The sequence below is a fragment of the Motacilla alba genome, chromosome 4 (genome assembly GCF_015832195.1).
Source record: "Motacilla alba alba isolate MOTALB_02 chromosome 4, Motacilla_alba_V1.0_pri, whole genome shotgun sequence".
Taxonomy (NCBI): Eukaryota; Metazoa; Chordata; class Aves; order Passeriformes; family Motacillidae; genus Motacilla; species Motacilla alba.
The window spans coordinates 12972208-12987825 of record NC_052019.1 but is presented as its reverse complement, the minus strand read 5'-3'; the positions used below and the strand labels follow the sequence as shown (position 1 = coordinate 12987825).

The 15618-nt window shown below is 38.5% G+C and overlaps 1 protein-coding gene across 1 annotated transcript; it reads right to left on the bottom strand.

Annotated features, from left to right (window-relative positions):
- Positions 1-1373: 1373 nt before the first annotated feature.
- On the bottom strand, positions 1374-9057 carry TMEM128 (transmembrane protein 128). The gene is made up of 5 exons (XM_038136474.1): positions 8903-9057; positions 7681-7822; positions 5600-5761; positions 4447-4555; positions 1374-3110 (listed from the first exon to the last, which is right to left on the bottom strand). Exons 1-4 carry the CDS (start codon positions 9018-9020, stop codon positions 4456-4458), a joined length of 522 nt encoding a protein of 173 aa, XP_037992402.1. The 5' UTR covers positions 9021-9057; the 3' UTR covers positions 1374-3110; positions 4447-4455.
- Positions 9058-15618: the final 6561 nt, after the last annotated feature.

Genomic DNA, 15618 nt, shown 5'->3' with positions numbered 1-15618 from the left:
TTAAACGGAATTCTCTTAATTTAGCATAGCTTGGAGGGCAAACACCAAGATAGACTGGTCCTTGTTCAGGCCAAGTGGGTCTTCTTACCTCTTTGCATTTTTGCTCTGTACCTGTTGGTTGCATGTTGATTACCCAAAACACTGGCTTTTACTGTGAGTGACCCACATCTTGCATGAAATTAAGCCATTAGTTCAGCTACAATAAATGAAAAAAAAAAGGTATCTTGAAAATACAGCACCTATTTTACTCCACTTCTTATGGCAAAGGAGTCATTTTAAGCTTTTTCTCTTCTGAAGCCAGAAATTAATAGAGGGGTTTTTCTCATATAACAAAGAACACTTTTGAACTTACATATAAGTGGCTGGGGTTCACAAGCCTCTTAGAGAACAGGGAAGGAAAATAAAACAACAGAAAAGTTGTTTTGAGTGAGTTCTGTACCATCACCTATTTAGGTGAACATAAAGAAGTAGTTCCTGTCCTTTATTCATTTTGTCCTGTTCTCAAGAAACAGGTATTTTAGACCTCTAAGCCATTGTTATCAGAAATGGCATTGTGAAATTGCCAAATCCTATTTCTGTCTCATATGATGTAACCTTTAAAGAATAACAAAGGAAGATGTTTCCATTTTAGAGAGCTTCTATGGGTAACTGTGATAAATAATCTTCATTGCATGGACTACTTTACTTCAAATTATCCAAGAGCATCCCTTGTCACCTGTAAAGGAAAGCTCTTTGGTGCTGGCACACATTCTTATCCTGAAATGAAATCATGTAAATGGATACAGAAGATACCTATGGTGGTCTGTACCAAGAGAATACATTCAAGCTTTAGTAGAGGTGGGGATTTCAATTGCCTCATCTTTGTTTTTCAAGGAATTATTATGCTACCTCTTTCTACTCTCTTGCCCTGAATTCTTTATTTGGTGCTAAGGAAAATAACAAAAGCAAGGAGTTCACAGAAGCGCCAGCAGCATTGTGTCAGGTTACAACAATTAAAACAAGCATTGTTTTACATTCTTACCAGATTTGCCACTACTTCCTTTTGAGCACAGTGAATGAGTATTGTGTTGGATACTCAGATCTGTTACTGAAAGACTTTGCTGAACTTTGCACAATGAGCATTTCTACCTGGGATTCTCAGGAAGACATCAAAGTAGTCAGAAGGCAAACAGCTCTCCAGAGGTGAACTGCTATTACACCTTCAATAAGCCCAGCTGAAGGGGCACGAAAGACGAAGATACTCCCAGTCAAGTACAGTATTTAAAATCTACATGTACATCTATCTTATAGAAAAAGTATGAGATGGGGTGGAAGTCTCCAAGAAAGTGTAATTAGATGGTTAAACAACGACATATTGAACAACTATTGATCACTTTTGTACAAAGTTTATTAAGACATTCAGAAGAATGAATTTTAAAAATCATGTAGCAAATAGTAATTTTAATTCAGATCACAAGGCAACTTAAACCACCTAGAGCATTTATTTAGTTGACAAATAAAAATACGGCTATAATAACCATCCCTGAGCAATACTGCATTTTAAATATTTTAATAAAGAAAGTTACTCAAATGTACCTGTGTATGCAGACATAAAATTGGTAAAACCTTTTAAAAATTGAAGACCTGAAGATAAGCAACTTGCACTTTAGAGATGTGAAGCATAACTGGTTTTGGCAAACTTAAATATTACATTTAACCAACCAAGCTGTTAACTTACCCTACAAACTACTTCAAGTAGTGCTGAATGCACTTTATTTTGGTTTGTCTGATCCGTTGTATGACATACTATTAGGTCACAACTTTTTTCATTAATGGAACAGTAACAACCAAAGACAATGGTACCTCTGTCATTACTAAACATTCCATGCGTTCAGCAGTGGTGTGAATTTGGAAGTCAGAGTGAAGAACACAGTATCCTTTGGCAGACTTTAGGCAACACTCACAAGGAGTAGATTTTAACAGGTTTCAATACCCAATTTCTACATTCTCCTATTTTCCAAAAGGCGTGCGTGGAAAAGTATTTACACAAGGATCTACACAAAGTGGTCTAGCAACTACATGGTGCCCAGGTCTTCACATAGTTAAGTATCTCAGTCAACATGAACAGACACTTAATAAAAATAAAATGCTATTTTATTTTCCTAACTGAGTATAACTAGTAGCTTTTAAGTTAATATCAGCCTCTTCATTGCTGAGTAAGGAAAATGGCAACTTCATTAACAGGCACTGCTAAGAATGAAAATTTGATTTACAGAAGAAAAAACAACCTGAATACTGAAAAACAGTGTATACATCAAAAGAATTTAATGTGTGCTCCAAATTTCTTGGGTAGTGTTAATATTGTTCATTTTACTGCTGGTTATTCACAGCTTGATCATCCACCTTTGGCTGTGGACAAACTGTACAAGCACAAGTATAATTTATTTATTTAATTGATGGCACTGCCAAATGTCAAGCATCTTTCCCTTACCCCTATCCATACTTTTTTTTTAAACACTAGCAGATCTGAATTCAAGACATCAGATAATAAAGTATTTCCTACATGGTAACACATATAACAGCAGAAATTTAAGAGATCAAGAAATGTTTCCTGTAAGTAAGTTTACAAGTACAAACACAGGTTCCAGATAACAGTATTTTACCTGTCAATTCAAATGGAAAGAATATAGTATTAAAACCTCACAACACTTGATTTAAGTATCACTTACTTCCAAATCAAACAACATGATTTGAGCAGGAAGTTTGAGCAGGTGACCTCTGAGGCCCCAGAGATAATATTTAAAGGTCCCTTTCAACACTAACTATTCTATGGTGCTATTACTTACTACCCATGTGCTTAATACTCAAATTTAAATAGAAGCTTTACAAAGCTTTACAAAATGAAAGGCTTCATGTTACTAAGAGATGTAAAACATATTTATCTTCCAATTATTGATTAATCAGTTGCTTTTTCCTATGGTTATGTCCATTCATTTATAATTCAAGTAGATTAAGAATTACTGTATTAGTTAGAGCAAACAGGCAGAACTAGAAACAACAGAAGTACTGGAATGTAACAAAAGTGACATACACTTTGCAGGATTACAGTTACTTGAGTCCTTCACATGAAGCTGAAAGAAAAGAACAACAACAAATTTAACAAAAATCTTTGAAGGTTCTATATATACTGCAGAAGCTGTGTCATGTACTAAATAAATTAATGATTTTGGAACACCAAGTAATAGCTTGTCCCTAATTATTAGGCACATAATTATTTGACCTAATACAGAATTTCCCCACACTCTTCAAGTGCAGAGGCAGAGCACCACTAATGATAGATTCAACAAACATGAATACATTTGGATCAACAAATGTGACTCAAGCTGCCACAGTAATGAGGTTCTGAATTAAGTGTTGTATTTTTCAGAAGTCTGAGTTTTGTCAGAGTAGAAATTAATTATCTCCTTAAAAATCAGGTTTCTTGATATCTCAAAAATAGAGGGGAAAATACAACAGTGGTTCAGCTTGTTATTAAAAAAAAATAAATCTGAGTTTCACCATCCCAAACATTAAACACTTCTTGCCCACAGCTTTGTCAGTACAAGAGGTTACACTCCAAATCCAGCAATCCAGCATGGTCTTCTTTTTGCTGCACTCCTAAAAATGCTGAGGGATCTCCTCACTAGAAAGTGGCAAGCAAAGCCTAACAGGCTTCCTCCTCATTCCCTTGAGAAATACAACAAACAAGACCTGCTGAAGGAGGAGCTTCCCAGGATGCTTTAAGACACATGTGATAACAGAGGTCATCCTTTACCCTATTTACTGAGCTGTATTTCGTGTCTCCCTTAGCTTTTTACATTTCACTGGATTCATTTGATAAGTACACCCTAACAAAAGATGTTGTAGATATTGAGAATGCATTTTTCAAGTCAACAAAACAGATAGGTTGGCCTTTGTAAAGTTCTTTTTAGAAAGAACAAAAAACTTCTTGTATCTGGCAATTTTCCACACAGCAGGTTGTTCTGGGCTGTGCATCACAGAAAATGATAACAGCACTCTTGAAGACAAAGACATGACAAAGGTTTTTAATTTTAAAAAATGGAGAAGGCCTTTGTCCACGGATGTTGATATCTTCTCCCCTTTACTATCAGGTCAAACAGCTTTACTGAGAAGTTCTCCCAGTCTAGCGAAAAGCTTCAAGTTTTTGGCCTATACATCCCCAAACCATCCATTCTCACTAATGTTTCTTTTCAATGTCTAGAATGGAATTTTAGAGAAGTAGAAAGGATATTCTTCCCCTCTGGATGTTCTCTGGTTACTCTATATGCCACAAAATGTGACAATTTGAATGTCCACAAAACATAGAGAAGGAACCCCTAAATGGCCTCCCAACCCATAAATGTCTAACAAAGCAGTTCCCACCACAACATAAATACTTTCATGTGCTTAAAAATTTCAATTATTTACCGGAAGAGCTTATCCCAGGAGTGACACAAGCATCACAACACCCATGAACTGAATGAAGAGCAACACAGGTGTCAAAAATGACCACACAGGCCACAAGGCAACATTGAAACTGGGAATAAAACCAGAAAGTATTTGGTAAGTTCAGTTGTCACGTTGCAGAAACACCAGGCATACAAAGGAGGAATGTCAAAAGAACAAATAAGATTTAAATTACTTAACCTGGAAATATACTTCTTTGTTTCTGAAAACAAAACAGAACAAGGATACAGGGTAAAGATACCTTTTACTTTCAGAAAAATCTGTATCTGAAGCTCCTGAAAATGACCTACTCTTTTATTTTTCCATGGGCATACATGGCAGCTGAGAGAAGCCTTAATCTGAACTTTGATCCTGACAGATTTCAGTTAACTGAAGAGACTGGGGGAAAACCAACTTATTTTACAACTGACTTACAAGAATTACAGATTTGACTAATTATAAACCATAGGGAACGTTTATTTTCTTCAATCTCCCTTCTTTTCACCATTGCCACAAATACTGATTGATACTCTGATACAACAGCTAAACAAGAGAAAATCAATTTTCATGCAGAAAGCAAATAAATTAACTGGCACAATGTGTGTAATTTTCTTCATTCACATTTGCTCAGTTCTGACTCATATAATCTCATAAGTAAAGCAACTCTTACTTAAAGTACCATTCTCAGACAAAATATAAACCCTTAAAGCTTATATGGCAATAGTCAGAAGTCCAACATTTCGTGTATGTTTGCTACTTATAGATTGTTTGATAATGAAGAACTCTGACAGAAACTGATTGAACAGAATTTTTTTCTCAGATAGAGACTGCACCTTTGTCTTAATTTGTAAACTGCACAAGTAGTTGCCAGAGGTGACAAATTTACAATAACAAAGATAACTTCAGTTTTCCCCTAAATGTTCAAGAGAGAAAAGATCCAGTACATCTCCAAGTACACAAAGTTTCAACTGTTGCAACTCTTGCTTTGTGGATGAAAGTTGAAAGTGCATGAAATTCTACTACATAGAACTGCCACTGTCATCAATACACATTACAGAAATTATAGTTCTTATAAAGTGAGCCCATTAGCACACAGACATGCACAGGTTTAGAAATTTGCACACAGTGAACTCACCAAATTGCTGCTGCTATAAAGGTAGCTGTTGTGATAGGAATCAGTGAAGGGTACTGTTCATCATAGTCCTGAATTCCACAGTACCACTCAAGATACAGTATGCAGTAAAAGGCAAAACATAAACATGCAGCCAATAAAAAAGTGCCACAGGAAAGCCACCAGCTGCAGGAAGAAAAGCACATTAAACCATGTTTAGCACAGTCAGACTGCAGTTTGCACAGTAATCTTCACTCCAGTCGACAAACAGAACAGGCAATATCTGTTAAAAACACAGATTGTGGCCTAGAGTTCCTGCAGGTTTTACCTTAAATTATTCTTACAAAACACTTTTTGCCCTTAAAAGCTGCCTAACATAAACAACTAAGTTTAATTTTGCAATGAAACATTCCTTTCATATATTGTCCCCACAAATATTTTGGAAATTCATTGACAGATCTTGTCAGGAATCTATTATACTACCACACCAAAACTACTTTGTCACTAATAAAATAAAATAGGCTCCACTCCAACTGTGCTTTTCACTATAAATTAGACTGGTGATCTTTGTGCAACAGAAATGCTGCAGAAAGCTTTAATATGGTTTCAGTTTGGGAACTCTCAAATTTAACAAGAAGCATGAAGAATATTCTCTATAACTGCTGAAGAAAACCATGGAGAAATCCAGAATTTTAAACTCAGAATCATGAAAACACAGGGTACGCAATTATTTAGGGAGACACACTTTTGAGCCTCTTTGAGGATACACTTCAAGACTAGTTCAGATAAGGCAACTTGGGAGGAAGATGCACTTTAATAAAATCTTATCTGAAGGTGTATTAACAAATAAAAATTTTGAAAAATGAATTCTTACCATAACTTGATTACTAAATTACAAAGGGTAATCAAAGAATCTTCCTACTCAGGTAACGTGTGCTCTGGAATGGTACAGCAAACTTAATATGCTACTCTGAAATGCTGTTACTGAAATTCTGCACTGGGAACTGTAGCCATGGCCTGCCTAGCCAAGCAGTGCAGGAAGACAGGGTCCTGACCCCAAATTTTGCTCACACCGTGGAGTCACTGGTTTTGCTTTTGCAGTCAGGTGTAGGAAGGGTATAACTAGCCTGGGAGAGCAGCTCCAGAGAACCTCCCAGCACAGAGCCCAGTGCAGCCTCCACGTACTGATATAACAATGACAACAGCAATGTGATTTAAAAGCATTTCCAGCTGAAGCTATCTAAAAGAATTTAACATATATCAATCCCATTGAAAATTATTTAACAGAAAAGAAATAGACTAAAAGTAAAAATTACTTCACAGAAACTATTTCACTAATCTTTTGCTGACTTACTCAAAATAATCTACAGATCTTCTAGAGAAATGAACTTCTCTTTGACCTCTAAGGATTAATTTCAGGGGGTTTATTATAAAAAAATAAAATCAAAACCTAAGTACTTCCAACAAAACAGGCAGCTATTTCTTGGGCTTAAATGAAATCTTGAAGGTACAGTATTAAAATGTCTGGTATCAGGGCAAACTTTGCTCGTACAAAGACGGCTCAGTAGAGTTTATAGAGAAAAAACGAAATGTAGCAAATTTTAAGCATTGTATTTACTTTAAAATTAGCTCAATAATATCAGCTTAGGTGGTCACCTGGTCCAACCTCCCTGCTCAAGCAAGCTCAGCTACTGCCAGTTGCCCAGAATCATGTCCAGATGGCTTCTGAGTATCTCCGAAGATGGAGACTCCACAACCTACCTGGGCAACCTGTTCAGAACTCCGTCACCCTCACAGTAAAAAAGTGATCCCTGATCCTCAGAGGGAAACCCTCCAATTCAGTTTGTGCCCACTGCCTCTGGTCCTGTCCTAGACACCACTGGAAAGAGCCTGGCTGTGTCTCCTTTGCACCCTCCCTTCAGGTATTTACATGAACTGACAAAACGCCTCTGAGCCTTCTCTTCTCCAGGCTGAACAGCCCCAGGTTTCTCTATTCCTACTGCAGATCTTGTTCATCCATGATTTAAAATACAGTGACCAGATGTAACAAACTGAGTATGATTATAGGACTCAAACACACCTTTTTGTAAGAAAAGATGCCTTACCTATCTGCTTGCATAGTTTCTTTAATATTTTTTAAAAAATCAAAGTAGTATGTCACAGCTATTGATGCCAAAATCCAGAATGCAGAATGAATATTCAGTCTGTTAAGAGGCCTCATCGTCTTCTCTACAGCTGTAGACTCTTCTGTAAATAAGAACATAATTATAGCACTAAAGCCAGTCATTAAATGAAGTATGATTATAGTTACATAAAACATGATACTTTATCTTTTTAATTCATTTATCTTGGGAGATTATTCTACTCATCATAATACACTTGGTGCTACAAATATTCTAAAGAGCTCTGAACATTTACTGAAATGAAACAGACTAAGCAAGGTATCCTTTGATAAAAGGATAAAGCAGCAACAATCAGCACAATACCGTATCTGTGTATCTTTTCAGGAAACAGCTGACTAGATTTTGTAGGGGTTGTTTAACTAACTAAAACCCCCTGGTGTTATTAAACAATTTTTATTAATCTAGTATATAGAATTTCAGGTTGTTACTTCCAATTACTAATTTATTTCTACCCTTCTTTATGAATTTTACTATTTGCAAAATGATTGCAGGCATAATTTTCTTTCTCAACCGCAGATAATTCACACATTTTCAGCCGCAGTTTCAGGAGCTAGCTTGACTTACACTGCACACTTTCAGCAGGTAAACTACAACTATCATTGTGCAGGAAACTACCTTCTCTTTTTCCCCTCATCACCATGCACTGTTTTAGAGAGAGCGAGACATCAGAGCCAGCAGATGAGAAAGCCATTTTTGTGCACGACAGTAATCATGTAAGACAGTATTTATACACACTGTCAAAAAAAAGGTGTCAGAGGTGGTTTTGATGTCTCACACTCTTAAGTTTATCACCAGGAGTTCCTGGTGGCCCGCGTGCCTTGAGCAGTGTCACATGTGCCGACTCCTCCACAGGCACCGCCACCAGCCGAGCGTACCCACAGCTCTGCTGGAGCTTACAGGCAGCTTTATTTTTCATTTCCTAGATTCCTCCTCATCCTACTGGAGCTTGGCCCCGGAGCATTCGAGCACTTCATCCGCGGCTACAAGCCCCCGGCATCTCCCACGCCCAGCTCGCAGCCAGGAGCGGACACCTGAGGGCAGGCGGGGCCTCGCTCCGCGCCGCTCCACCGAGGCCGCCCCGCTGCCGTCCCAGCGCCCGCCCGGCGGGGCCCGGCACCGCTCCCCGCGCCCCGGCACCACCCACCGGCCGTCCCGCCGCCCCGGGCAGGCGGCTGCGGCTGCTGCGGGTCCCGGGGCTCCGGCCCGCGCCGCCCCGGGCGCCGCAGCCTCGGGAGCGCGTCCCCGCCGCCGCCGGGCTCCATGTTGGGCCGCTCCGGCAGTGACGCGGCGGGGCGGGAGCGCGGCGGCCGCGACCGCCCCGGCGTGAGGGGCAGCGGCGGCGGCGGCCGGCCCCTGCGAGCGGCGGGGCCCGGGACCCGCCGGTACGCGATCCAGAAACAGCTGGGGAACCGCGCCGATCTCCCCTGGAGGGTGGGAGCACTGCCGCGTACAGCTGAGAGCCGCAGTGAAGGCTGTGGTGCCGAAATGATTCAGAAAAAAAACCAAAAAACTCTGTGCGTTTAAATGTTTTCCTCATCTGCCAACCAGATGTTCTCGAGTAATGCCGCTGGCTGGGCTACAGGGTGTACCCAGGAGCTGCATCAAAGCCGGATAGCTCAACTCTGAGGGGGGCTAGTCAGCCCAAGCTCTAGCAGCGCCTCCAGCCTGCGCCTTAGCAAGCCTTTAGTGATATTCAGCTTTAGTGATTTCAGCTCTTGGGCTTGCTAGGCTCGGCTGGGGCATGCAGCAGGCATTCGGAAGACGGGAAAGAGAGGAGAGCACTGTATGAGGTTCCGAGAAGATGTCTTTATTGGTCTTCTTTGTAGCTCTTCCACAAAGGGTCTCGAAGGGTTTCAGGGACAGCGGCTCTGGTGAGCCGGGCAGAAACAGGGGTTTATATAGGGCAAAGGAGGATTGAGAATTGTCCAATGGTAAGGGTTAAAGGAAAGTGACCTATAGCTTTACAGAGAGATAAGCAAGGGTCCGAGAGCGGGAGAGAGGGGCTCCTAATATCTAGTCATCATGACTCAGCATTTTGCCTGTCTTAGGCCTCCAAACGCCAAGGCAGGTTTGCAGGGCCTGCGCCTGCTACACTCGAGGACAGGTATCAGGGAAATCTCAATTTCTGTGACACAGACCAGTGGTGTAGGTTAAAAATGATCGGAGCATGGTGCCAGTAACACCAAGCTCGGAGGTTGATCTCCGTAGGGGCCGCTCATTCAAGGGTTGGGTTCCATGATCCTTCTGGGTCCCTCCCAACCTGAAATATTCTGTGACACTGAAATGCAAAGCTCTGGGAGGTTTCCAGAGCCACGGGAATCCTGTAGCGCTCGAGACTGCTGCTCGTAACTGGAAATAATAAACGTATTTGCAAGACAAACTAGGTAAAAGTTAAATAAACTAATAAAATGGTAAAACAGATTGTTTCAGTTCTGTAGTTGATGTCTGCATAACTAGATACCAAATTTCACATCAGCATGTTTCTGCAAACAAAACCTTGAAACCAATTGGGCTTTCTTGTTTGTTCACATGCATGAATTTAAAAATAGTCAATTTTGCTGGGAGATTACCCTTAGGTCTGGTCCTCATAGGAATACTATGAAGAGTGAATATGTGTGCTGTATCTTCTGGGGTGTGTTCAGTGATTAGGCCATTAACATGGCTTTTGAAATTGAAAATTGTTTCTAATAGTAATGATTGATTGGGTTAATTATATGATCCATGTGATTGTTACAAAGCCTGTGCTTTCTCAGAGAAAATTGTGTGGCGTAACATTCCAATTAAGGCAAAAATCCTGCTGACTTCAGTGTGGAAGTACCTGTCCAGTACAGCAACTGTTATGTATAGCTTTTCTTTACAGTGGGATTAAATGTAGAAATATTCAATAAAAGCTCAGATAAGGGAGATTGAAGAAACAGGAAATTAATTTCAGTACATGTGTTTTACTTACCAAAATCAAATCTACTAGCTGTATATAAAGTTCAAAATTCCAAGTGTTTCATAACCTGACTGTACTTTTCCTCTCAGAAGGCGAAATATTTTGCATTAAAACAATGATTATGAGAAATGTGTTAAATTTTCACTTACCACATGCATTCTTTGCATATTGTGCAGCATTTATCAACAGAAATGCCTTGCAGATACTTCCTCTGTAGTTTTATGTTGAGAAAACAGGAAAGTAAAAAAGAATGGAATGTAGGCTGTGGATAAATAATTATGTACTTTTTCAGGAAATCCTAAAAACCCCTAAAAAGACCCCTAATTTTCGGGCATTCTAAGGGAAGAAACTAACTAGTAGAAACTAATTAGGGTAAAAGCTAAACTTTCTGTGACTTGCACTGTTTTTACGCAGTTCTAAAGCTGCTGGCTAACTATAGTTTCCTAAATATACTGTTTGTTTTATTACTGAGGGAAATTCTAGGGACAAGGGAAAACAGGGTTCTCATCATTCTTTATTACTGCACATTGAATTTAAGTAAATCCAGCCTAAAAGATACAAGAACAAAAAATTCTTTCTCTGCAGAAAGACAGTTCATTTACATATGAATTTCATGTGAGAGGTGTCATAGTAAGTGGAAATTGTTTTCCAGCCTTAGAACATGTATCACATAAAGGCTAACCACACTGCAGTCCTCAGTGACTACAGGGATTATTCTTTATGTAGTTCAGTTGAATATTTTGAAGTTAGCAGCTCATGGGAGATCAGAGCTCTGCTTTCTTATCAATGAAATAGAGGTTTCTTTGTGTTATTTCCTTTGAGTGAAATTACTACCTCAGCCTTCACTTTCATCTTAGTGATTCAAATAAGAAACAAAGGAAATCTTCATGCACTTTCTTTGCAAAAGCTATTCATAGGATATATCTTTGATTTAAACGTAGCAATTAAATAAATATGTATGCTTGGAAAGGTTAAGATCTGTCAGTATTGTTGAACTGAACACTTCTGTTTACCTACAGAGCAGGTATTGTGCAAAGAGCTGAAATAAGAGCTTCCTTCCTGGGTTCACTATTGACCTTAACTGAGACCGCTCATGTTCTGTGTTTGTAGAGCTGGGATGTTTTCTGTGATCTTTTCACAGTGCTTCTCTGATTCAGAAATTATTAATCTGCTGAAGAATACATAGTGATCAGGAGCTGAACCGAGACTGTCACAAAACGAACAACCCAATTAACAAAGCATCTAATCAATGGGCCTGTTATGGATAATTAATTCTTTCAAGTTAATGTTTAAGAATCCCTGCACAAATGTTAGGAAGTAGTTTAAAATGTGATGCTTGATGTGATGACTTTAGCTAAAAGTCTGTGAAATAAATTTGTGAATTTGAAGTTTCAATGAAAGAAATGTACAAAGGGCAGAGTGTGCAGCAATTTTTTTGCGAACTGTAGTCCTGGACTCTCACATCATGTGATTCAGTTTCCACATCTTGGGAACTGCATTCAACACCTTCGCATTCTTTTATTTTAAGTAGAAGATAATGCTTTGTATGTTAGTTGAATGTCTTTAAATATTCAGATTTTTTTTTGGTTATAAGCTGAATTTCACAATCTATTTGGATATTTTGAATTTTATTTTCTTGCTGCTCACTGAATATTTGCTGCTTTGTGATCACTTGGTTATATATACAAGTAATTCTTAATGGCACACAAATGTGGTAGCTTTTTGTGTCTCTTGACTGGGTAGATATAAAATTTAGGATTGGAATTCCCAGTTAAATTCTCAGTTTTAGGAAGTCAAATTAGTTTTGTAGTATTCTAGCCAATATTTATAACTTTTTCCCTATTACAGAAATCAATAGCTAAATTAGCCCAAATGTTATCTGTTCACAAAACACCTGTTGGAATTTTCTTCATTCCGTATCTAAGTAGAGTTGGATCCTTCCTATGTTAATTTTTAGCTGAAGTCGGTTGGATACAATATAGACGTATTTTGAGGAATGATTGTGCTATAATAGTCTGTGCTTTCTGTTCACAAAGTCATAATAAAGTCAGTAGTAATCTGCTGCTTATCTTCGACTATCAGGAGTAAAAGATTGGATGGGTAGAGATTCTCAATCCTTTCTGAACCTTGTCCTTGGACTAAAGTATTGTGCATCTTCTCTTACAATGGGTGAAAAAGACAATACATTGTCTGACTCATCTAGGTAACAGAAAAGCCTCCAAAGAGTACAAACAGCTCCCCTGCTTTCATCTTGCATTCTTTTAACTATTTTAAATTCAGTACAATGGAAAAGGACTTAAAAGCATTTGGTGTGAATAACTTAATGCAGATCTGAAAAACAACTGCCGGTAAAACTCAATTGACTCTGAATGTGGTCCATATACAAACTCCTGAACTCAAGCTGAATTCTCATGCGAGTATTAAATTGCAGTGCAGCCTTGGATTGACCCTTTAGGAAGGAAACAATACATAGAGCAGTGTGTTTGATACCAAGAAGGCTCTATATTTAAGCATGCAAGCATTTGAACTTCATGAAGAAAAAGGAAGCAGAAGAGATAGAGGCAGTTTAAAAGGTGAAGAGGGCATCTAGGAGAACAGAAGAAAATGCACCACATAAAGACATCTAATTTATGTAGGTATGTTATTCCTCACCTTGAAAGTTGTCAGCAAATTACCAAAAAAAATAGCTGAAGTATTTACTTGATGGAAGACCATCTTCACTCTCAATTATCCTGATTAAACCTGTTAGATATCTTTAGTGTTCGACACTTGCCTTTTTATAAGCAGCAGTACAAATATAAGAGGACTGTTCTGTTCTTTCCATCTTTAACTGTGCAAACAAACCCAAAATATTTATCCAAATTTATCCAAATCTCATCCTATTTTTCCAAAATAAATCTGGATAAACCATTCTCCTAGAAGTAGCTAAGTAAATTTTCTTTCTCTCTCTCTTGTAAACTATTTGTTGAGTTTAGTTTCACTTAACTATGCTTACTTTTTTGAGGGGGTACAATGGCTCTCAAAATGTTTTCCCAAGACTACAGTTTAATGATACAAAGCACTTGGCAGCAATACTCCAGCTATAATTGTTCTTGACTACTCAATCCCCAGTAGTGGTATATAATACCTCTCAGTTTGAGGATTTGATCTGGTTTTAAAAGCCTGCAAAAATGCAGGGGGTGGTGGAGAGGCAAAAACAAATGGCCAGATGTGGGAGAGTGGGAAAGAGAACACTTGGAACTTACTGAAACTGATTTCTTTACTTAGGAAAAAGTCTGTGCAACCATGCATCTGTAACAATATGAAAAGAATTTCATTCTTAGGGCATTTAGGAACATCCTAAAGTATGGTTTTTGAATACTGAATGTCAGATCTAATTCATACAGGAAAAACTATCAGTTGTGGGAATGGACATTCTAGTGTATCATTCAACATTTACTGCACTGGAGTATTGGTGTGACACGCTATTTCTCTATTGGTGGAGGTTAGCACTATTTTAGGCTGTGATAAAATTTTAACTATTGTTTTGGAGATGTCTAGTGTCACCACTGCTTGTGACTGATGTACTAAAGCAGTGGCTCTCACTGTTAACAAGACTGGAAAGTACAGTTCAGCACAGCAACATCTCATTTCTGTGTATTGTGGGATTCAGCTCATGCTGTTTCTGTGGAGTCTTGAAAAAAAATAAACACAAAACAAAGATCTTACATGCTTCATTCAAAGTGAAGGCTCTCTTTACCATTGTCCTTCACAGTCCATTACCACTTACATATTCTGTAGGGTCAATTTTTCATGTATTTTGAACAGGTATTGTAATTAAGTGCACAACAGAATTAGAAGGAACACTGACTGAGTACTAAACTGTCCAAGACAGACAGGAAGAGAAAGATGTTTCCTTTATGAAGACTGAATTCAGCAATTTGAATTTTTGGCTAGAGGATGATTGTACAATTCTCCTTACTGTTATGGCTAATCTGCATAAAATAAACAGGTCTTTAAGAACATCAGCTGAGCTCACATTTTTTCTTCTCATGGAAAACTTACCCAGTGCTAACCTCTGGAACCACTTCTGGTAATGAAAGTTCACCCTTAAAAGCTGAAACTTTCAAAGGCATAATACCTGAAACAGAACTGTAGGAGCAAGAAGCAGGGGGAAACATATTTTCATGCTGTAAGACACAGTAAGAAAGAACAGTCTAGGAGAAAATCCAGGTCCTGTCTCATTCACAGTAAACATGAGCCTTTGTCATGTATGGATACTGTAGAGTGTCCATCAAGAGAAAAGGCCAGTAGAAGGGCAAAAAATTAGTCTAAAAGTGTGCTTTGTGCTTTGTTTATACATTAATGGCTGGATGGTGGAAGTTCATTGTGTGGCTACTGCAAGGAATAGAAAGGAGAAAACAGTGTGGTCTGAGCCATCTGCAATGCAGGCAGAATTCTGGTTCTTTTTCTTTGTCACCTAAGTGAGATGCAGTGATCTGAATATTCAAGTGGATTTCATGCTGCCTGAGCGGAAGATCCCATTATGTTTAAAAGCACCTTTTTTTCTGGTAAACCAAGTATATGTGAGTTGAGCTTGACTGTAATTGGGCCTTAATTAGGCTTTTTATACTAATTTTGTACTAATGCATTCCACACAGAAGCTTGAGAAGAGGGGTTTAGTGGGTGGGCAGGCATAAAGACATCATTTCTGGTTTTCTGTTACTTTCAAGTAATTTCAGGACCTTTAAAACTACTTCTGTTGGAAGTCAGTATTTTACTTCTGTAGCTCAGGCATGAAGTTGTGTAGCAAGAGCAGTTTCTAGTAAAAGATTCTAATGAGAAGAGCAAAACACACAAAAGACTGGACAATTCTAAATCTTCTAGAATAAATTTTAAAAGGAAAGATAAAAAAAGATGTATTTGGAAACGACGAAGATCTA